Here is a 22,414-nt window from a genome sequence, read left to right on the forward strand (position 1 = left end):
TTAGGCCAATTACATTATTCCAGTCAACCAAATTCTTAGCTATTTCACTAGTATTACTTCTATTCTATCGATTGAGCACAAGAAATCGCCAAGTCAACTGTTTCAACTACAAATTAAAGTGAGAGGAAATTGTTAATTTGGCCAATTTAACACAAAGTTCAAAATATTCCAATTTCAAAATAGTGTCCAGAATAAACAATGTAGATATTCCTGGAACTAAACTAACATTTTCTCTGTTCATTAGTTATGTTTTGAGGTTTTACAAATAAATTCCATTTTGATTTTTTATTCACATAATGAATTTTTATTCACACCAAAAAATAGAAGATTTACTGTTATGCAATACGGTAATAATTGTATAAATATCATCACCATATTTTTGAATGCATATTAGACCCACCAGCTGGTGTGTATTAGACGTGTGAGGTCGTTTGTTTACTCTTGAATATCGGCAAAAATTTAACATTTCTGCTACTTTGAGCTCAGTTTCGAGCCATTTCCAGTGCTAAAACCAATCAAAATCATCTCTATTTCTGTAATATGCCTTCCATTGTATCAAATGAGACCAAGAAATCGCAAATGCAACTACAAAAAACATACGAAAAAACACTGCAAATTCCCTGTTTTAATCGAAAAATCATGATTTCAGTTTTTTTTTCTCTCATTATACACAGTGTGCTGCAGGATCTGTTTTATGTGGTGCACACATAGCACATAGATGTATTCTCTCATATCACAGTTCATCAGAGTGAGCTGAGCTCATGACGTAGATCTACGGTTTGGACCCTGAACGTAAAGCCGTAGATCTACGGGACGGACCCTGAAAGGGTTAAACGAGACTCGGTGATTATTATTATCATTACTAATATGACGTCTCAAGACATAAGACACTCTTATTGATTTTAATATGTACCTACATGCCAGCACAGTAAGTTTATTTAGGTACAGGTATATATTTTTTTTTTTTATCATCACACTGGCTGATTCCCACCAAGGCAGGGTGGCCTGAAAGAAAAACTTTCACCATCATTCACTCCATCACTGTCTTGCCAGAAGGGTGCTTTACACTACAGTTTTTAAACTGCAACATTAACACCCCTCCTTCAGAGTGCAGGCACTGTACTTCCCATCTCCAGGACTCAAGTCCGGCCTGCCGGTTTCCCTGAACCCCTTCATAAATGTTACTTTGCTCACACTCCAACAGCACGTCAAGTATTAAAAACCATTTGTCTCCATTCACTCCTATCAAACATGCTCACGCATGCCTGCTGGAAGTCCAAGCCCCTCGCACACAAAACCTCCTTTAACCCCTCCCTCCAACCTTTCCTAGGCCGACCCCTACCCCGCCTTCCTTCCACTACAGACTGATACACTCTTGAAGTCACTCTGTTTCGCTCCATTCTCTCTACATGTCCAAACTACCTCAACAACCCTTCCTCAGCCCTCTGGACAAGTTTTGGTAATCCCGCACCTCCTCCTAACTTCCAAACTACGAATTCTCTGCATTACGTATATTCACACCACACATTGCCCTCAGACATGACATCTCCACTGCCTCCAGCCTTCTCCTTGCTGCAACATTCATCACCCATGCTTCACACCCATATAAGAGCGTTGGTAAAACTATACTCTCATACATTCCCCTCTTTGCCTCCAAGGACAAAGTTCTTTGTCTCCACAGACTCCTAAGTGCACCACTCAACCTTTTCCCCTCATCAATTCTATGATTCACCTCATCTTTCATAGACCCATCCACTGACACATCCACTCCCAAATATCTGAACACATTCACCTCCTCCATACTCTCTCCCTACAATCTGATATCCAATCTTTCATCACCTAATCTTTTTGTTATCCTCATTACCTTACTCTTTCCTGTATTCACTTTTAATTTTCTTCTTTTGCACACCCTACCAAATTCATCCACCAATCTCTGCAACTTCTCTTTAGAATCTCCCAAGAGCACAGTGTCATCAGCAAAGAGCAACTGTGACAACTCCCACTTTATGTGTGATTCTTTATCTTTTAACTCCACCCCTCTTGCCAAGACCCTCGCATTTACTTCTCTTACAACCCCATCTATAAATATATTAAAACAACCACGGCGACATCACACATCCTTGTCTAAGGCCTACTTTTACTGGGAAATAATTTTCCTCTTTCCTACATACTCTAACTTGAGGCTCACTATCCTCGTAAAAACTGTTCACTGATTTCAGTAACCTACCTCCTACACCATACACCTGCAACATCTGCCACATTGCCCCCCTATCCACCCTGTCATATGCCTTTTCCAAATCCATAAATGCCACAAAGACCTCTTTAGCCTTATCTAAATACTGTTCACTTATATGTTTCACTGTAAACACCTGGTCCACACACCCCCTACCTTTCCTAAAGCCTCCTTGCTCATCGGCTATCCTATTCTCCGTCTTACTCTTAATTCTTTCAATAATAACTCTACCATACACTTTACCAGGTATACTCAACAGACTTATCCCCCTATAATTTTCGCACTCTCTTTTGTCCCCTTTGCCTTTATACAAAGGAACTATGCATGCTCTCTGCCAATCCCTAGTTACCTTACCCTCTTCCATACATTTATTAAATAATTGCACCAACCACTCCAAAACTATATCCCCACCTGCTTTTAACATTTCTATCTTTATCCCATCAATCCCGGCTGCCTTACCTCCTTTCATTTTACCTACTGCCTCACGAACTTCCCCCACACTCACAACTGGCTCTTCCTCACTCCTACAAGATGTTATTCCTCCTTGCCCTATACACAAAATCACAGCTTCCCTATCTTCATCAACATTTAACAATTCCTCAAAATATTCCCTCCATCTTCCCAATACCTCTAACTCTCCATTTAATAACTCTCCTCTCCTATTTTTAACTGACAAATCCATTTGTTCTCTAGGCTTCCTTAACTTGTTAATCTCACTCCAAAACTTTTTCTTATTTTCAACAAAATTTGTTGATAACATCTCACCCACTCTCTCATTTGCTCTCTTTTTACATTGCTTCACCACTCTCTTAACCTCTGTCTTTTTCTCCATATACTCTTCCCTCCTTGCATCACTTCTACTTTGTAAAAACTTCTCATATGCTAACTTTTTCTCCCTTACTACTCTCTTTACATCATCATTCCACCAATCGCTCCTCTTCCCTCCCGCACCCACTTTCCTGAAACCACAAACTTCTGCTGAACACACTAACACTATATTTTTAAACCTACCCCATACCTCTTTGACCCCATTGCCTATGCTCTCATTAGCCCATCTATCCTCCAATAGCTGTTTATATCTTACCCTAACTGCCTCCTCTTCTAGTTTATAAACCTTCACCTCTCTCTTCCCTGATGCTTCTATTCTCCTTGTATCCCATCTACCTTTTACTCTCAGTGTAGCTACAACTAGAAAGTGATCGGATATATCTGTGGCCCCTCTATAAACATGTACATCCTGAAGTTTACTCAACAGACTTTTATCTTTTTTTTTTTTTTTTTTTTATTATCACACTGGCCGATTCCCACCAAGGCAGGGTGGCCCAAAAAAGAAAAACTTCCACCATCACTCACTCCATCACTGTCTTGCCAGAAGGGTGCTTTACACTACAGTTTTTAAACTGCAACATTAACACCCCTCCTTCAGAGTGCAGGCACTGTACTTCCCATCTCCAGGACTCAAGTCCGGCCTGCCGGTTTCCCTGAACCCCTTCATAAATGTTACTTTGCTCACACTCCAACAGCACGTCAAGTATTAAAAACCATTTGTCTCCATTCACTCCTATCAAACATGCTCACGCATGCCTGCTGGAAGTCCAAGCCCCTCGCACACAAAACCTCCTTTACCCCCTCCCTCCAACCTTTCCTAGGCCGACCCACCTTCCTTCCACTACAGACTGATACACTCTTGAAGTTATTCTGTTTCGCTCCGTTCTCTCCACATGTACGAACCACCTCAACAACCCTTCCTCAGCCCTCTGGACAACAGTTTTGGTAATCCCACACCTCCTCCTAACTTCCAAACTACGAATTCTCTGCATTATATTCACACCACACATTGCTCTCAGACATGACATCTCCACTGCCTCCAGCCTTCTCCTCGCTGCAACATTCATCACCCATGCTTCACACCCATATAAGAGCGTTGGTAAAACTATACTCTCATACATTCCCCTCTTTGCCTCCAAGGACAAAGTTCTTTGTCTCCACAGACTCCTAAGTGCACCAATCACCCTTTTCCCCTCATCAATTCTATGATTCACCTCATCTTTCATAGACCCATCCGCTGACACGTCCACTCCCAAATATCTGAATACATTCACCTCCTCCATACTCTCTCCCTCCAATCTGATATCCAATCTTTCATCACCTAATCTTTTTGTTATCCTCATAACCTTACTCTTTCCTGTATTCACTTTCAATTTTCTTCTTTTGCACACCCTACCAAATTCATCCACCAATCTCTGCAACTTCTCTTCAGAATCTCCCAAGAGCACAGTGTCATCAGCAAAGAGCAACTGTGACAACTCCCACTTTATGTGTGATTCTTTATCTTTTAACTCCACGCCTCTTGCCAAGACCCTCGCATTTACTTCTCTTACAACCCCATCTATAAATATATTAAACAACCACGGTGACATCACACATCCTTGTCTAAGGCCTACTTTTACTGGGAAATAATTTCCTTCTTTCCTACATACTCTAACTTGAGCCTCACTATCCTCGTAAAAACTCTTCACTGCTTTCAGTAACCTACCTCCTACACCATACACCTGGAAATATAAACACAAATGCAGTATAATGTGATCCTTTATTGACAACGTTTCACCCACACAGTGGGCTTTTTCAAGTCACACACGGATCTACCTGGGGTTGGAAGGTACGAGAGTATTTATAGTCATGTTCAGAATGTTGAGGTCAGGTGGAGAATGCTGCATCTGATGATCTACCGGGTGGGGTTATAGAGTTTTGGGTAGCTTGGCAGGGGTATTGGACAAGTTTTAGACCTTCTGCAGTGGTAGATCATCAGATGCAGCATTCTCCACCTGACCTCAACATTCTGAACATGACTATAAATACTCTCGTACCTTCCAACCCCAGGTAGATCCGTGTGTGACTTGAAAAAGCCCACTGTGTGGGTGAAACGTTGTCAATAAAGGATCACATTATACTGCATTTGTGTTTATATTTCCATTGTGTCGGTATTTTATACCATTTATTCCCACCATACACCTGCAACATCTGCCACATTGCCCCCCTATCCACCCTGTCATATGCCTTTTCCAAATCCATAAATGCCACAAAGACCTCTTTAGCCTTATCTAAATACTGTTCACTTATATGTTTCACTGTAAACACCTGGTCCACACACCCCCTACCTTTCCTAAAGCCTCCTTGTTCATCTGCTATCCTATTCTCCGTCTTACTCTTAATTCTTTCAATAATAACTCTACCATACACTTTACCAGGTATACTCAACAGACTTATCCCCCTATAATTTTTGCACTCTCTTTTATCCCCTTTGCCTTTATACAAAGGAACTATGCATGCTCTCTGTCAATCCCTAAGTACCTTACCCTCTTCCATACATTTATTAAATAATTGCAACAACCACTCCAAAACTATATCCCCACCTGCTTTTAACATTTCTATCTTTATCCCATCAATCCCGGCTGCCTTACCCCCTTTCATTTTACCTACTGCCTCACGAACTTCCCCCACACTCACAACTGGCTCTTCCTCACTCCTACAAGATGTTGTTCCTCCTTGCCCTATACACGAAATCACAGCTTCCCTATCTTCATCAACATTTAACAATTCCTCAAAATATTCCCTCCATCTTCCCAATACCTCTAACTCTCCATTTAATAACTCTCCTCTCCTATTTTTAACTAACAAATCCATTTGTTCTCTAGGCTTTCTTAACTTGTTAATCTCACTCCAAAACTTTTTCTTATTTTCAACAAAATTTGTTGATAACATCTCACCCACTCTCTCATTTGCTCTCTTTTTACATTGCTTCACCACTCTCTTAACCTCTCTCTTTTTCTCCATATACTCTTTCCTCCTTGCATCACTTCTACTTTGTAAAAACTTCTCATATGCTAACTTTTTCTCCCTTACTACTCTCTTCACATCATCATTCCACCAATCGCTCCTCTTCCCTCCTGCACCCACTTTCCTGTAACCACAAACTTCTGCTGAACACTCTAACACTACATTTTTAAACCTACCCCATACCTCTTCGACCCCATTGCCTATGCTCTCATTAGCCCATCTATCCTCCAATAGCTGTTTATATCTTACCCTATCTGCCTCCTCTTTTAGTTTATAAACCTTCACCTCTCTCTTCCCTGATGCTTCTATTCTCCTTGTATCCCATCTACCTTTTACTCTCAGTGTAGCTACAACTAGAAAGTGATCTGATATATCTGTGGCCCCTCTATAAACATGTACATCCTGAAGTCTACTCAACAGTCTTTTATCTACCAATACATAATCCAACAAACTACTGTCATTTCGCCCTACATCATATCTTGTATACTTATTTATCCTCTTTTTCTTAAAATATGTATTACCTATAACTAAACCCCTTTCTATACAAAGTTCAATCAAAGGGCTCCCATTATCATTTACACCTGGCACCTCAAACTTACCTACCACACCCTCTCTAAAAGTTTCTCCTACTTTAGCATTCAGGTCCCCTACCACAATTACTCTCTCACTTGGTTCAAAGGCTCCTATACATTCACTTAACATCTCCCAAAATCTCTCTCTCTCCTCTGCATTCCTCTCTTCTCCAGGTGCATACACGCTTATTATGACCCACTTCTCGCATCCAACCTTTACTTTAATCCACATAATTCTTGAATTTACACATTCATATTCTCTTTTCTCCTTCCATAACTGATCATTCAACATTACTGCTACCCCTTCCTTTGCTCTAACTCTCTCAGATACTCCAGATTTAATCCCATTTATTTCCCCCCACCGAAACTCCCCTACCCCCTTCAGCTTTGTTTCGCTTAGGGCCAGGACATCCAACTTCTTTTCATTCATAACATCAGCAATCATCTGTTTCTTATCATCCGCACTACATCCACGCACATTTAAGCATCCCAGTTTTATAGTTTTTCTTCTTCTCTTTTTTAGTAAATGTCTACAGGAGAAGGGGTTACTAGCCCATTGCTCCCGGCATTTTAGTCGTCTCATACGACACGCATGGCTTATGGAGGAAAGATTCTTTTCCACTTCCCCATGGACAATAGAAGAAATAAAGAGGAACAAGAGCTATTTAGAAAAAGGAGAAAAACCTAGATGTATGTATATATATATGCATGTGCGTGTCTGTGAAGTGTGACCAAAGTGTAAGTAGGAGTAGCAAGATATCCCTGTTATCTAGCGTGTTTATGAGACAGAAAAAGAAACCAGCAATTCTACCATCATGCAAAACAGTTACAGGTTTCTGTTTCACAGTCATCTGGCAGGACGGTAGTACTTCCCTGGGTGGTTGCTGTCTACCAACCTACTACCTACCAATACATAATCCAACAAACTACTGTCATTTCGCCCTACATCATATCGTGTATACTTATTTATCCTCTTTTTCTTAAAATATGTATTACCTATAACTAAACCCCTTTCTATACAAAGTTCAATCAAAGGGCTCCCATTATCATTTACACAAGTATAATTATCAGAGTATATATAAAATATGAAATAACTTTTAAAAACACTTGAAATTTTGGAGTTTCCAGACATAATGGAGAGACTTAGTGCTTGCGGATCTCACAGAGAATGTAAACAAACAGGGTGGGGCGCGGTGACCGTATTAGAAAGTCAGGTGGGGGAGCCGTATAGCGAGTTTTGGTCATAATCTGAAATGATCATATTAGCGGAAAGCCGTAAAGCGGGGCCCTACTGTAGTTGTTGTGTAGGGGTGGCACTGTAAGTATGAAGAGTCACCAATGTAATTAGTGTCACCACGACAAATAACACTACCATTCACCACCCTCACTGCCTGTCAATACCCATCCCTTCCTCCCCACCCCACCAACCCACACGGAAATAAATCACTGTCTGAATTTTTTGAGTTATCCTAGGTTGATGGTCTCCTTCCTTTCTTCCCTCCTTCCTTCCTTCCCTCATCTCTTCCTTTCTTCCTCTCATCTCTTCCTTCTTTCCTCCCTTTCTTCTACCTTCCTTCCTTCCTTCAGGTTGGTTCCCTGGGGATTGCTTTTGGTCACAAATTCCTCAAAACCATGAAATTCATCTTCACTGACACTTCCATCTGTGTTTGAACTGTCGCTTGGGAACTAAAGAGCCCCAATTAGCCGAGGAGTGAGGAGTTTCTTACCATTAGACATGGTGAACAAGGTGTAATAAAATGGCTTTCCCACAATGCACCACTTGGTCCCCGATATTTTTTCATACCGCGCACACTGACCATGGAGACCCATTCTCTCGCATCCAGGACTACCAGCCTTTTCCTGCTTGATTTGAGGACGCTATAATTTATGTGTACTAGTACGGCACCAACCTTGGCACATAAGCTGTACTAGCATGGCACCAACCCTGAAAGGGTTAAGGACAAAGTATCTTGAAATTAAACTCAAAGTAATGGAAATGTTTGATTTTTGCCAATATTCCAGAGTACAGTAGGGCCACACTTTAAGGCATTTCACCTGACGGTGTTCCGCTAATACAGCAATTTCAAATTATGACCAAAACTTGCTATACGCCTCCCAGTCTTTCTAATACGACTCGCTCCACCTGGTTTCTTTGCATTCTCTGTGAGCACATCTCTATTATGTCTGGAAATTTTCCAAAATTTCAAGTGTATTAAAGTTATTGCATATTTTATATATACTCTGATAATTATACTTATGTGTACCTGTACCTAAATACACTTACACACTGTGCTGGTGTGTAGGTACACATTAAAATCACAAAGTCTCTCTCTACTCTTGACGCTATATTAATAATCTCTTGGGTGCATTAAATGTTGTATATTACATTAATATAGACATTTCCATTAATCCATCTATGATATTTTTTTTCAAAATTATATGATAAACATGCTACGTAACATATAAACATGATACACGCAGCCACAGTATAAAAACTGACAAATATGAGATGTTTACCAAGTGGTTTGTACTAGTGTTGGAAGAATTATGCTTTCTCAAGTCAAACACCAGTTACTTAACTGCAGAAAAATACTTCTTTCGTATGCTTTCGCTCTATCTATAGCTATTCACGACCCTTGTGGGTTTAGCGCTTCTTGTGATTATAATAATAATATCGTTCACTCTAAAAATGGCGTGTTGCATGAGTGTTGCTGTTTATTTACTCTTCTGTATTAACTTGTCAGAGGATCATTCCTTCAAAAATGATGTTACATGAGAATGGAAGTGTTGCTCTTTATTTATTCTACTGTACCACTGTGGAGACAACTTGTACACAATGTAAGGTGTTTGTATGAATGTGTATCAACCATAACCAGATGCGTTTGTTTACGTATGTACTCTGCGGCTCTATCCTCTTACTTCTTCTCTCTCTCTTGTTCATTCGTTTTTTATCTTCCTTACTTACCTCTCACCCTACATTAAGACTACAAATATTTAAAGGTAAGTAATGAGTGCACTGTACATGCATTTTATCACTCTAGGGTGCTTTAAGTGTCATAGTAGGTTGGGTGGCCAGGCAGGCTACCCTACCTCCCACATCTGACTTCTTACAATAAATGCTACTCACCTTTTGCCCTACATTAAGACAAATATTTTAAGTGTACTACTGTGTGTGTGTATTTTACTTGTTATCTAGCATTTATATGCATTTATAAGTGGAAAAAATGGTGTTCTGCTTTCCAGTGATGTCTGCTTTGCGGTGGCAGCCTGGAACCTAACCTGCCGTATAAGTGGGGCCCTACTGTACACAAATTATGTCACTTGTCCAATACACATTCAGCTGGCCAGTCTAATACTCATTTAGGAGTGCACTGATATTATTTATACAATTATTACAATAATGCAGTAGTCTGCATAACAGTTAATCTTTGATTTTTTTTGTGTGAATAAAAATTCAAAATGGAAAGCAAGTGTAATAAAGAGAGGCCTAGAGACGTGGCTAAGGAACAGAGGAAATGTTTTTTTTAGTGCCAGGAATGTCTACACTGTTCATTCTGTACCCTGCTTTTAAATTGGCAATTTTTGAATTTTTGTGAAATTGGCCAAATTACTGATTTCTGACCACTTTATTAGGTAGTTGAAATAGGTAAATGGGCAGTTTTTTGTACTCTATTGATAGAACAGAAGGAATATTAGTGAAACAGCTATGAGTTTGGTCAACTGAAACAATGGAATTGGTTAAAAATAGGGCATAAAGTGCACGAAATTGCCAATGCTTAAGTATCTCCAAGGCCGCCAACTTTACAAGGGTGTAATTCCATAAGTTTTCCATCAAATTTCATACTTTTGGTTTCATTACCTTCGTAAAAAGATTCTCCATCATTTCATATTTTTTTTTTTGTTTTTTTTTTCAAAAATTCTTTGACACTGAGAGCAAGTTTGAGAGCAGGGACCTTGACCCTGAAAGGGTTACTTAAATACTGTACTACCAATTTCGACCTACACAGTACTGCCATGTTTTCAACTTCCCAAGACATTCATTCAAATCAAATGTACTACATAAGCAAGACTACATATATTAAAGATATATGAGTATGTATACTCTTCTCCACATCCTTATACCTAAATGGTTAAAAGAGTAATGTAAAAACTGACCTGGTTTGTGGGGCACAACGTTGACCAATTGAAAGAAAAGGAAGATAAAGATTGATACAAGGATTAATGCCACAAAGGCAGGCTGTGAACACACAGCTCTGCGGCTAACATAGGAGCGATGGACTGTCCTTCCAAGCCACAGGTTGACCATCTGTAGTGACAAAAAACAGATTGACAAATGTTTTATACAAAGATAACCAAAAATTAGGCAAAAATAGTCTCCAGAGTTTAAACAGGAACAAAGGGAAGGGGTATGAGAGTGGCAGGCAGAGAGGCAGGAAACAAGGGAAAAAGGAGGGAGAGGGAAGAATGAGGGAAGGAGAAGAGGGAGGGAGAGGAATATATGTGGGAAGGGAGTGGTGTGTATAATTGTGTGAAGGAGGAAGAGGTATGGGGAAGTGGCACGTGAGATGGTGTGATGTGAGGGAGGGAGAGGTATGAGGGTGTGGCATGACATATGATGTGATGGTGTGTCAAAGGTGTGGTGTGATGTGATGGAGGGTGTGTCAAGAGTGTGGCATGTGAGGGAGTGTGGCGTGATGTGAGGGTGTGGTGTGATATGATGGAGGATGTGTTATGTGAGGGTGTGGTGTGATATGATGGAGGATGTGTTATGTGAGGGTGTGGTGTAATGTGATGGAGGTTGTATTATGTGAGTGTGGTGTGATGTGAGAGTGTGGTGTGTCAAGGGTGTGGTGTGATGTGAGGGTGTGGTGGTGTGATATGAGGGAGGGTGTAATGTGAGGGTGAGGTGTAATGTGAGGGTGTGGTGTAATGTGAGGATGTGGTGTAATGTGAGGATGTGGTGTAATGTGAGGGTGTGGAGTAATGTGAGGGTGTGGAGTAATGTGAGGGTGTGGAGTAATGTGAGGGCATGAAGTAATGTGAGGGAGTGGTGTAATGTGAGGGTGTGGTGTAATGTGAGGGTGTGGAGTAATGTGAGGGTGTGGAGTAATGTGAGGGTGTGGAGTAATGTGAGGGCATGAAGTAATGTGAGGGTGTGGTGTAATGTGAGGGTGTAGTGTAATGTGAGGGGGGTAATGTGAATGAGGGTGTAATGTGAGGGTGGGTTTAATGTGAGGGTGTAGTGTAATGTGTGTGGTGTAATGTGAGGGTGTGGTGTAATGTGAGGGTGTGGTGTAATGTGAGGGTGTGGTGTAATGTGAGGGGGTAATGTGAATGAGGGTGTAATGTGAGGGTGGGTGTAATGTGAGGGAGTGGTGTAATGTGAGGGAGTGGTGTAATGTGAGGGAGTGGTGTAATGTGAGGGAGCGGTGTAATGTGAGGGTGTGGTGTAATGCGAGGGTGTGGTGTAATGTGAGGGTGTGGTGTAATGTGAGGGTGTGGTGTAATGTGAGGGTGTGAGGGAGTGGTGTAATGTGAGGGAGTGGTGTAATGTGAGGGAGTGGTGTAATGTGAGGGAGTGGTGTAATGTGAGGGAGTGGTGTAATGTGAGGGAGTGGTGTAATGTGAAGGAGTGGTGTAATGTGTGTGGTATAATGTGAGGGTGTGGTGCAATGTGAGGGTGTGGTGTAATGTGAGAGTGTGGTGTAATGTGAGAGTGTGGTGTAATATGAGGGTGTGGTGTGAGGGTGTGGTGTAATGTGAGGGAGTGGTGTAATGTGAATGAGGGTGTAATGTGAATGAGGGTGTAATGTGAGGGAGGGTGTAATGTGAGGGAGGGTGTAATGTGAGGGAGGGTGTAATGTGAGGGTGAGTGTTACTTTCTATCAAGCATTCCAGTAAGGTCAAATCATGTTGTATCATGAACTTTCTTGAAATAATGATTATTTCATATTATTATTATTACAATATCATGTAAATTTATATAGTATTGTTGTGTGTTACATACACAATATAAACATGTTCAATGTATTTTTATTTTTCTATTATTAGTGTCAGTTGTGGCTGAAATCTGCCAGAAATGCTATGAATACAAATGGGTATTTCCTTGAAGGAAATATATTCTTTTAACCTGCTATTGTAATTAACCCCTTGACTGTCGCAACCTCAAATCCTGAGGTGTCTCCTGGTGTCGCAAAATTTCCGAGAAAAAAAAACATGAAATGATAGAGAATCTTTTCCTGATTGTAAGGACAATAAAAGAATGAAATTTGATTTAAAACTGACGGAATTACGCTCTTGTGAAGTTAGCGACCTCGGCGATATTTACGAATTGGCGATTTTGCCCACTCTAAGCCCTATTTTCGGCTAATTCCATTGTTCCAGTTGACCAAACTCATAGCTATTTCTTTAGAACTCCATTTGTTCTATCGATTGAGTACAAGAAACTGCCCATTTACCGATTTCAACTACCCAATAAAGTGGTCAGAAATTTGCAATCTGGCCAATTTCACAAAAATTAAAAAATATGACAATTTCAAAATAAGGTCCAGAATGAACAATACAGACATTCCTGGCTCTAAAATAACATTTTCTTTGTTCATCAGTCACGTCTCCAGGCCCCTCTGATATTAATCTTGCTTTCTAATTTGAATTTTTAGTCAAACAAAAAATAGAAGATTTACTGTTATGCAGACTACTGCAATATTGTAATAATTGTATAAATAATATCAACCCATTCATGACTGCATATTAGAATGGCTACTTGGACATTTATTGGAAAATGACACCATTTGTTTACTTTTGAACATCAGCAAAAATAAAAAATTTCCCCTGCTTTGAGCTACATTTCAAGGTTCTTTTCATAGTAAAACCAATCAAAATCACCTCTATTTCTATAATATGTTTTCCATTCTATCAAATGAGACCAAGAAAACGAGAATACACCCATAAATACTATACGAAAATAGACCACAAAGTCGGCATCTTAATTAAAAAAAAGTCAGTTTTTTTTTTTCTCATTATGCACTGCATGCTGCAGGATTTCTTTTTTATATGGTGCACACTGACCAAAGACCCATTCTCTCACATGTGGGCCTACCAGCTTTCTCCTGCTTGATTTGAAGCCGCTAGAATTTATGAGTACTATATACGTATACGTCAAACACGGTGGCTCGTTAGACGTATATATACGACTGAAACAGTTAAAGGGTTAATGTATTTTCTTGGAAAAAAAAGTCTATTATCATCATGAAAGCATCTCTCTGAAAGTAATGTAATAAAAGCATTAGAAATTTTATGAATGAAAGGAAATATTTTTTGTTTATACATTTCTGCTTGAATTTTACAGGTCAAATGATTTAAGTGAGAGCAAGTGGAATACTTACAGGCTGGTCCTGGTGATCACCATCCATGTTATCAGAGTGTACATTACTAAGGGGCAGATAGGGACACTCAGACATCTCAAGGAATCATGCCATGTGCTGGTGCAGATAAACAAGCTACATGAGAACACAACATGAAAATCATAAAATACCAGATCTCATAAATGGACTGGCAAAATAAATAAAATATGTAGGATACAAAGCAAAGCCAATGAGTAACTATTGTAACATTAAAACAGAGCGCTGCAGAATCTTAGGTAAGAATGATGTTTCATTCTGCTCTGGACCATTGGTACAATGTTCAAAGGCAGACTGAAACACTGTTTCAACTTACCTTTCTAAAGTTTGGTTTATTTGTAACTACAGGTTCTCCACGACTTAGGATGGGGTTATATTAAATGAACCATTGTAAGTCAAAAATATTGTAAGTCTGATACGAGTATATGCTAAATAAATAAGTACATACTGTCATTGAATGAGTAAACAAACAAATAATTACTGTAACTAATTGCTTTTGCACCATCATCAAGTCAGATCATAATTCGAGAAGTGCCTGCACAGTACTTTTAATAAAATTCACTTCATAACAACACAGCCTGAAAGCACAAATTAAGTCTTGCTGTGGGTCCTGAGAAATAATGAACTGTAAGATCTTTTGATACATACACTACAGTGGTCCCTTGATGTATGTACTATATTAGTCCATTCCGTAAGATGTATCATATCTCAAAACTGTTGTAATTTGAGCCCGAAAATACAGCACTATGTGGTTTTATGGTAATTCTTTCTAAGACCCAAGAAATGCAACACTGAAGAGTTAGTGATGTGGTGTTGGGAAGGGGAGGTAGGTCAGAGCTGGCAGGACAGGGCAGGGCAGGGCAGGGCAGGGCAGGGCAGGGCAGGGCAGGGCAGGGCATAACAAGACAACAGAGATTGGTAAAAAGTTGTATACTTAACAATTAACATCTACACTTTCAGAGTCTCCTGCTGCCTGTGTCGGATACACAGTCTTCCTCCTCCTCCTTCCTGCCTGTCTCCCCACCCCACCCCCATCCCTCTCACTCACCCTGTCTTGTCTCTGGGCTGAGGCCCACTCACATACATACATATCAAATTTTTCAATGTAACTCAAAACTGAATTATTTTACATGGGGTAAATCATAACTCAAAATTATCATAACTAAAGACTTTTGTAACTCAAGGGATCTCTGAACTGTATACAGATTGCTATTTTAATTATAATTTTACATTAACTTCAAAAGTTAGACTCTTGAAGAAGCATTTACTTAAGAATCCCACATGGTAATTTACTAACACTTGGAAGCAATACATGCAAAGGTTCATAACTGTCTCAGCAAGAATATACAAATGTGAAAATAAAAGTTGTAGGAAAAAATAGCAGAAAATGAAGGTAATGGAGAAACAGCTTAGATATATGTTTAGGAGTCAAATGTGTAGCATGCTTGGCAGTCAAATGTGTAGCATGCTTGGCAGTCAAATGTGTAGCATGCTTGGCAGTCAAATGTGTAGCATGCTTGTTATTTTCAGCATGCTAGTCAAAGATAATACTTTCCAGGACAGAAATTTCAGTTTGTATCACAAGTCTATGAGTTTTTAACTGGACTGAGAATCTCGTGCTATGCTAAGATTAATGTTATACAGTACAGTATTTTACTTAACCTCCTGAACTGTGCATTCCTGCAAATAAAAATTGTGTGTGGGGAAGATTATGAAAAAAAAAAAAAAACTTTCTTATAGAATAAAAGTGTATCTTTCTGAATGGAATAAGACTAAAATGAGTGGAATCTGATAAAAACTTACAATTTTATGTAACCCCTGTTGAACTTTCTATTTCATGTCATGCCTCCTAGGCCTGGTGCTGCCATCCAGTGGGCTTAGTTCAAATCTAGATCTGAGTCCAAAAGATGCTTCAGCTTCCTCCAGACACCCTACCAACAACATGCCCTTCCCCAACTCTCTCACTAGACTCTCAGCCTTGGTATGGTCTAGCAATCAACCCACTGCCTGTACCATTATAGCCAATGAATTCTAGGATTAGCCTCGGAAGACTATTTTTATATCAGGTACATTTGTTCATTTTTTGGGTATTTTTGGTTAGAGTGGTGGTTGCAGTAGTTATCTTATGCACAGAGAGGAAGGAAGATGGAAGTCACATGGTACTTTATTGTCGCAATCAAGCAGCATCCATCTACCAACAATCTATCCTGTTGGTGTGTCTCCTAGCCACATCACCAAGACACAGGTATATTTAGGATTTATGCCCAAACACACTTAATTGGTACAGGAAATCTTCACAGTATTAAGTGGGTCCCTCGTTGCCTCCAAATGCTGTTTGTTCTTAACCATGTGTTCAGTGCCACCTGCATTGTGCTGACTGCTGCTACACCTCATCACTGGAATTTACAGCATAATAGAAATGAATTTTGTGAGTTTCCCCAACAGTGTGAGCCCTGAACACTTGCATGTGTAGAAGTAGCAAATTATCACCCTGAATAACACCTGTGGAGCCCGGTACTCACACCACCACAACCACTACCACTCTGCTTCACTGTCAGTTCCTTGTGAATTTCTGGACAAAGCTCTGTATACTAGGGCCCCCATTAGTATAGCTCTTAGGTTCCTGACCCCATGCAATACACAAAAATCACTGGCAGGTGGAAAAGAGGTTTTTTCATTATCAAATGCATCTAAAATACCTGAAAATGTGTTTACACTATCATATCAATACAATTAAGCATAAAAAAACAAAGTAAAATCATTTTGCTTAATAATGACACCAAAGTGCAAAAGTAGTGATGCTGACAGTTCTTCAGAGCCTAAAAGAAGTCATGAAGTGCTTCACATCAGAGAAAAAATGCTAATTCTTGACTTATTGTGAGTAATTTATCAATTAAACTATTATATGCATGTAAACGAAAAATGGGGTTTGCTACTATCCAGGGTTTTGGGTATCCATGGTAGGTATTGGAATGTATCCCCCATTGGATATGGGGGGAGTACTGTACACAGTACATACAATACTTACCTTAACCCTTTGACTGTTTTCGTCGTATATATACGTCTTATGAGCCAGTGTTTTTGACGTATTAATATGCAAAAATTCTAGCAGCCTACCAGCGGGAGAAAGCTAGTAGGCCCACACATGAGAGAATGGGTCTGCATGACGAGTGTGACCAGTATGAAAAAAATCGGCGACCTGGTAGGGCACTGTGGGAAGGCCATTTCAGTACGCCTTGTTTCATCATGCCTCGCAGTAAGAAGCTCCTTACACTGCAGCGAACTGGGAGCCTTCTGTTTCCAAGTGATAGTTCTAACACTGATGGAAGTGCCAGTGAAAGTGAATTTCAAGGTTTTGAGGAAGGTGTGACTGAAAGCAGTGCCCAGGATAACATAATTAGTGATAAAAACCCAGATGACCCACAACCTTCCACCTCTTGTGCTGGGCCGTCTTATTCACGTTCATCTGTACCAGGGCGAAAGAGCAAACTATTCCTCTTTCACCTCAGACGTGCACAGTGAAAATGATAGTGATAGTGATTTCCAAGCTAATGAATGCAATTTCAGTAGCGACAGTGAGGGAGAATATTCTCCAGTGAAGTGGCAGCATGTACGACACAGCATGCGTTCTGGTAGTGTGCCACATGCCATTCCAAGGGGAAGTAGTAAATCTCCAAGTACATCCTGTGACCCTACACCAGGAACTAATAGTGAAGGTGATGATGACATTGTTACAGTGGGGATGGATAATGTGCGTGGGGCAGCAGGTGGTGTTGGTGATGGTATGAGTCATGTGGCACCAGCAGCAGCCCATGCTGCTACCCACACCACAAACTCGGCACAGCCACAACAAAGGCCACCCTCGACCACCCCCACAACCTGCACAACCACAACGATCTGTCAATATCCAGTACCCACCAGCAGACTGCATCAGGGATTGGCAGCACAGTGCCAATTTTCTTCCTAATCCCCATCACTTCAATGAAACACAAAGTGGAATACAGCCATCGTGTACACTTGGGAACAATGCCAGTGAACTGGAATGCTTTCAGTTATTCTTCTATGAATCCCTGATGGACACTGTCAAATACACCATGGCAAACAACTGTTTCACCAATATCACGCCTACACAAGTGGAAGGCACAACCGTGGCAGAGATGTATCTGTTCTTTGCCACAATAACAGTTATGCCACATGTGTATAAGCACACTGTTACCACATACTAGTCGACAGAATGCCTGATTTCAACCCCAGGTTTCAGTGACATTATACCAGTGAATCAATTTCTACTACTGTTACATATGCCACACTTCTCAGACAAAACAAGGCCTGACAGAAATGACAGGTTATGTAAGATCAGAAATGTATTTATGTACCTGAAACAAAAGTGCTATATGTATTTTTATCCCTTCAAGAAGCTTGTTATTGATGAATCCTTGATTTTGTTCAAAGGTAGACTGTCATTCAAGCACTATATACCAAGCAAGAGGAAACGCTTTGGTATACAGTTATTTATACCATGTGATTGCAAAAGTGGTCTGGTTTTGAATATAATTGTGTACACTGGTGTACACTGATGTATCTTGCTTATATTAGATCATTGGTTGATTATGCTGCGCCACTACTTGCTCTTGTGTCTGACTGGAAACTTGGAGGGCTGGAAAAACTGCAGAACGAAGCAATGAGGATCATCCTAGGATGCCCTCGTACTGCCAAAATTTTAAATATGCAAAAAGAACTTGATATTCCAAGCATCAGAGATCGTGTTACTGAAAGAAATATCCTAATTGGGGTTAATATGCTCAGGCAAGCTCATTCAAACCCCTGCACAGAAGCCCTCCAAACTTTCCTCAGCACTGGTGAACACTCCTCCAGATGGATCGAAAAGACTGGAACCGACCTCCGCATGAATCAGATACATGATCTATGTCAAGTAAGGCAACAGCGGCACTTCTCCGCTCCATGGAATATTACCCCATTCCAAACTACCATTCCTCCATTTCCCCCCAAACTACTTCTTAAATCACAACCAAAACTTCGCCTTGAAGCCAAACATGAGGCCTTAAGCTGTATTGATAACTTAGTCACACAGCACACACTCTCGCAAATTATTTACGTTGATGGTTCTGTTCACCAATCCACTGGTGCAGCTGGTAGTGCTGCTGTTGTCGTACAGAGTGATGGCTCTCTTAAAGAAATTGGAGCACGCATCAATAATTGGGCCTCAACCCTTCAGACAGAACTGTTTGCCATACTCCTTGCACTGAAATGCATCTATGTATCAAAGATTGACAGTTTAATTGTAACTGATTCTCTGTCATCCATAAATGCTCTCAACTCATTAAGCATAAATTGTGGCATGCTTGTGTCAGAAGCCAGACACAGGTATGGTAGGATTGTGGACAGTGGAGTCAGAGTGCACATGCTGTGGATTCCATCTCACATTGGTCTTCAGATGCATGATAGAACTGATAAATTGGCTAAGCTGTATGCTTTCAAAGAGGGAGTAGATTACAATCTTGGCTTGTCAGGTAGTAGTTTGAGAACAATAATACGAAAAGAACTTCAGCTGAATTTTATGGACTTAAGGCTCAGGGAGATTGACAACAGTGAGTCCATCTATCATCATTCTATCATGCAGGAGGAGCTACATGTCTATGGTGCATCCAACAAAATAAGCAGACTCTTGGATGTCACTACCGCCCGGCTCCGGCTGGGTTACAAGTACATGTATCTTTGGCAGGTTAAATCACCACCACCAGATGTAGACCAAACGAAATGTAAACTTTGCCAGATGGATTATTGTCACACCTTGCGTCATTATGTACTGGAGTGTGATAAAATTAATGAATTTAGAAACAACTCACTCAGAAGTGTTCAAGAAATGGCTAAGTATTTTATCCACAGTGGTATATTACAGACCATTCTGGAAAAATACCCTGACTTTGCTAGCTGTAAATAAAGCATTACCACATATGTGCATGTGTGTGTGTGTGTGTGTGTGTGTGTGTGTGTGTGTGTGTGTGTGTGTGTGTGTGTGTGTGTGTGTGTGTGTGTGTGTGTGTGTGTGTGTGTGTGTGTATGTGTGTGTGTGTGAGTGTGTGTGAGTATGAGTGTGTGTGTGTGTATGAGTGTGTGTGTGTGTATGAGTGTGTGTGTGTGTATGAGTGTGTGTGTGTGTGTGTATGAGTGTGTGTGTGTGTGTGTATGAGTGTGTGTGTGTGTGTGTGTGTATGAGTTTGTGTGTGTGTGTGTGTGTGTGTGTGTGTGTGTGTGTGTGTGTGTGTTTATGTGTGTGTGTGTATGAATTTGTATGTGTGTGTGTGTGAATTTGTATGTGTGTGTGTGTGTGTGTGTGTGTGTGTGTGTGTGTGTGTGTGTGTGTGAGAGAGACTCAGCAATCAACATTTGCACCAATAACTCACTACAGTTGTGACCAGGTGTGGAAGTGTGAATTGCTCATTACTCTAAAATTTGTTCATGATTGCAGCCATGTATAAACGTAAGTAACCATTCTTACAGTATTCATTACCTTTGTAACTTGTGAGTTCATTACCTTTGTAACTTGTGAGTTCATTACCTTGTACCTAGTTCAGCCATCAAAACTTTGGAGCCCGGTCCCTGGACCCATTGTGTACCTCTGTAATCTGTAAATACCTTTGTAACTTGTCATGATTGTGACTAGACCTACCTGGAGTTCATTACCTTTGTAAATTGTGAGTTCATTACCTTTGTAAATTGTGAATTCATTACCTCTGTAACTTGCTCAGCTATCAAAACTTTGAGGCCCAGTCCCTGGACCAATTATGTACCTCTGTAATCTTTTGACTACCGCCCACAGGATGGGTATGGGGTGCATAATAAACATATTAAACTAACACTGGCAAGATGTGGTATGGTGATATCACATCTTGTCGGTATCACCATAACATTTCCTCATTGAAAATTGAGTTGGGCAAATATTCTGTTAGTGTGACGGACTGTGAAGGGCCTGCCTAGTATGGGTCAACAGGCCTACTGCAGTGTTCCTCAGAGGCGTCGCTAGGGTTGGTGTCACCTGAGGCGGAATCTTTGGTGTCACCTGTGGTGGCATCTTTGGTGTCACCCCCATGAAATCCAAGGGCAGGGGGATGGGGGAGTAAACTCCAGTTGCATCAGTACTGCATGACCAATGACTAATGTTTAGCAATGAGAACGTTTAAGGGCCATAAACTGAACAGAATACTTCTCAACTTTATTAATGATAAAATAAATAATTGTAGTAATATTGAGGAAACAAACTCAAATACCACTTTGAGTACAGGCAACAGATCCCAGATTTATTCATCTTCAACAGTGCCCCCCCCAAAAAAAATAAAATTGAAAAACAAAGAAAAACATTGCAATATCAGGGAAACTCTAGTTCCAATTTGACCTTGAGTACAGGTAACATCTAAGTGAATCTAATCTTACATTTCCTTGCCTTCAATCATCAAAATCAATGATTTTCCCTATATAGGCCTATTTGTACTCTGTAATCATACAATAGGCTCTATATAAACGAAGCATTCTTATCCAATGTTGGTGCAGCACTGTTTTGGGCATTAGTGTCACCTTTAGAGGCTATGGTGTCACCTGGGGTGCCCCCCCCCTGCCCCACCCTTATGATGCCACTGGTGTTCCTCCTTTATGTTCTTATAACCATATTAGGCAGACTGTTCCACTCATCAACATAAGAACATAAGAAAGGAGGAACACTGCAGTAGGCCTGTTGGCCTATACTTAGCAGGTCCTTCACAAATCCAACCACTGACAGAATAAATGCTACCCAAGCAATAAGCTTTGATAATTCTATTTACTCACATGCAAGTCCCATTCAAATCTAACCCTTATCACTCATGTATTTATCCAACCTAAATTTGAAACTACCCAAGGCTTTAGCTTCGACAGGACCTTGGGTAGCTTTAAAAAGAGATTGGACAAATATGAGTGGGAGGAGCATGCATGTATATACAATACGTGTATGTATTTTACAATGTTTTCATGTGTTTTCTGATTGTTCATGGTTTAATAAGTTAAGGAAGCAGTATTATATTATATTTCCCTACAATATATTGGGGAACAAAACATTCGCGATTTTTCAACATTCGCGAGGATCTTGATCCCCTAACCCTCGTGAATGTTGAGGGAGACCTGTAGTTTAACCCTCTGACTGTTTCGGTCGTATATATACGTCTTACGAGCCACCATGTTTGACGTATATATACTCATAAATTTTAGCAGCTTCAAATCAAGCAGGAAAAAGCTGGTAGGCCCACATTTGAGAGAATGGGTCTGTGTGGTCAGCGTGCACCATATAAAAAAATCCTGCAGCACGCAGTGCATAATGAGAA

General features: G+C 40.4%; 2 protein-coding genes across 8 annotated transcripts in view; both read right to left on the reverse strand.

Moving 5' to 3' along the window:
• Nucleotides 1-22,414, reverse strand: part of LOC128696499 (beta-1,3-galactosyltransferase 1) — a 59,334-nt gene that overhangs the window by 16,800 nt on the left and 20,120 nt on the right. For 3 of the 7 annotated variants that reach the window (XM_053787766.2, XM_070094749.1, XM_070094750.1), the window contains 2 exons: nucleotides 14,028-14,123; nucleotides 10,798-10,948 (listed from right to left, as the gene is read on the reverse strand). In XM_053787766.2, coding sequence (XP_053643741.1) covers nucleotides 10,798-10,948; nucleotides 14,028-14,102 — 226 coding nt within the window. In that variant the 5' untranslated portion in view covers nucleotides 14,103-14,123. Of the gene's footprint in view, nucleotides 1-10,797; nucleotides 10,949-14,027; nucleotides 14,124-15,845; nucleotides 16,439-22,414 lie in introns of all 7 variants that reach the window. The other 4 variants (XM_053787767.2, XM_070094751.1, XM_053787768.2 and 1 more) reach the window with 2 other exon arrangements.
• Nucleotides 10,964-12,451, reverse strand: LOC138854029 (anti-sigma-I factor RsgI2-like; the record flags this gene model as incomplete). Its single annotated transcript, XM_070094624.1, has 1 exon — nucleotides 10,964-12,451. A coding segment is annotated over one exon (1,080 nt), but the record flags the coding sequence as incomplete, so codon positions are not given.

The sequence above is a fragment of the Cherax quadricarinatus genome, chromosome 47 (genome assembly GCF_038502225.1).
Source record: "Cherax quadricarinatus isolate ZL_2023a chromosome 47, ASM3850222v1, whole genome shotgun sequence".
Taxonomy (NCBI): Eukaryota; Metazoa; Arthropoda; class Malacostraca; order Decapoda; family Parastacidae; genus Cherax; species Cherax quadricarinatus.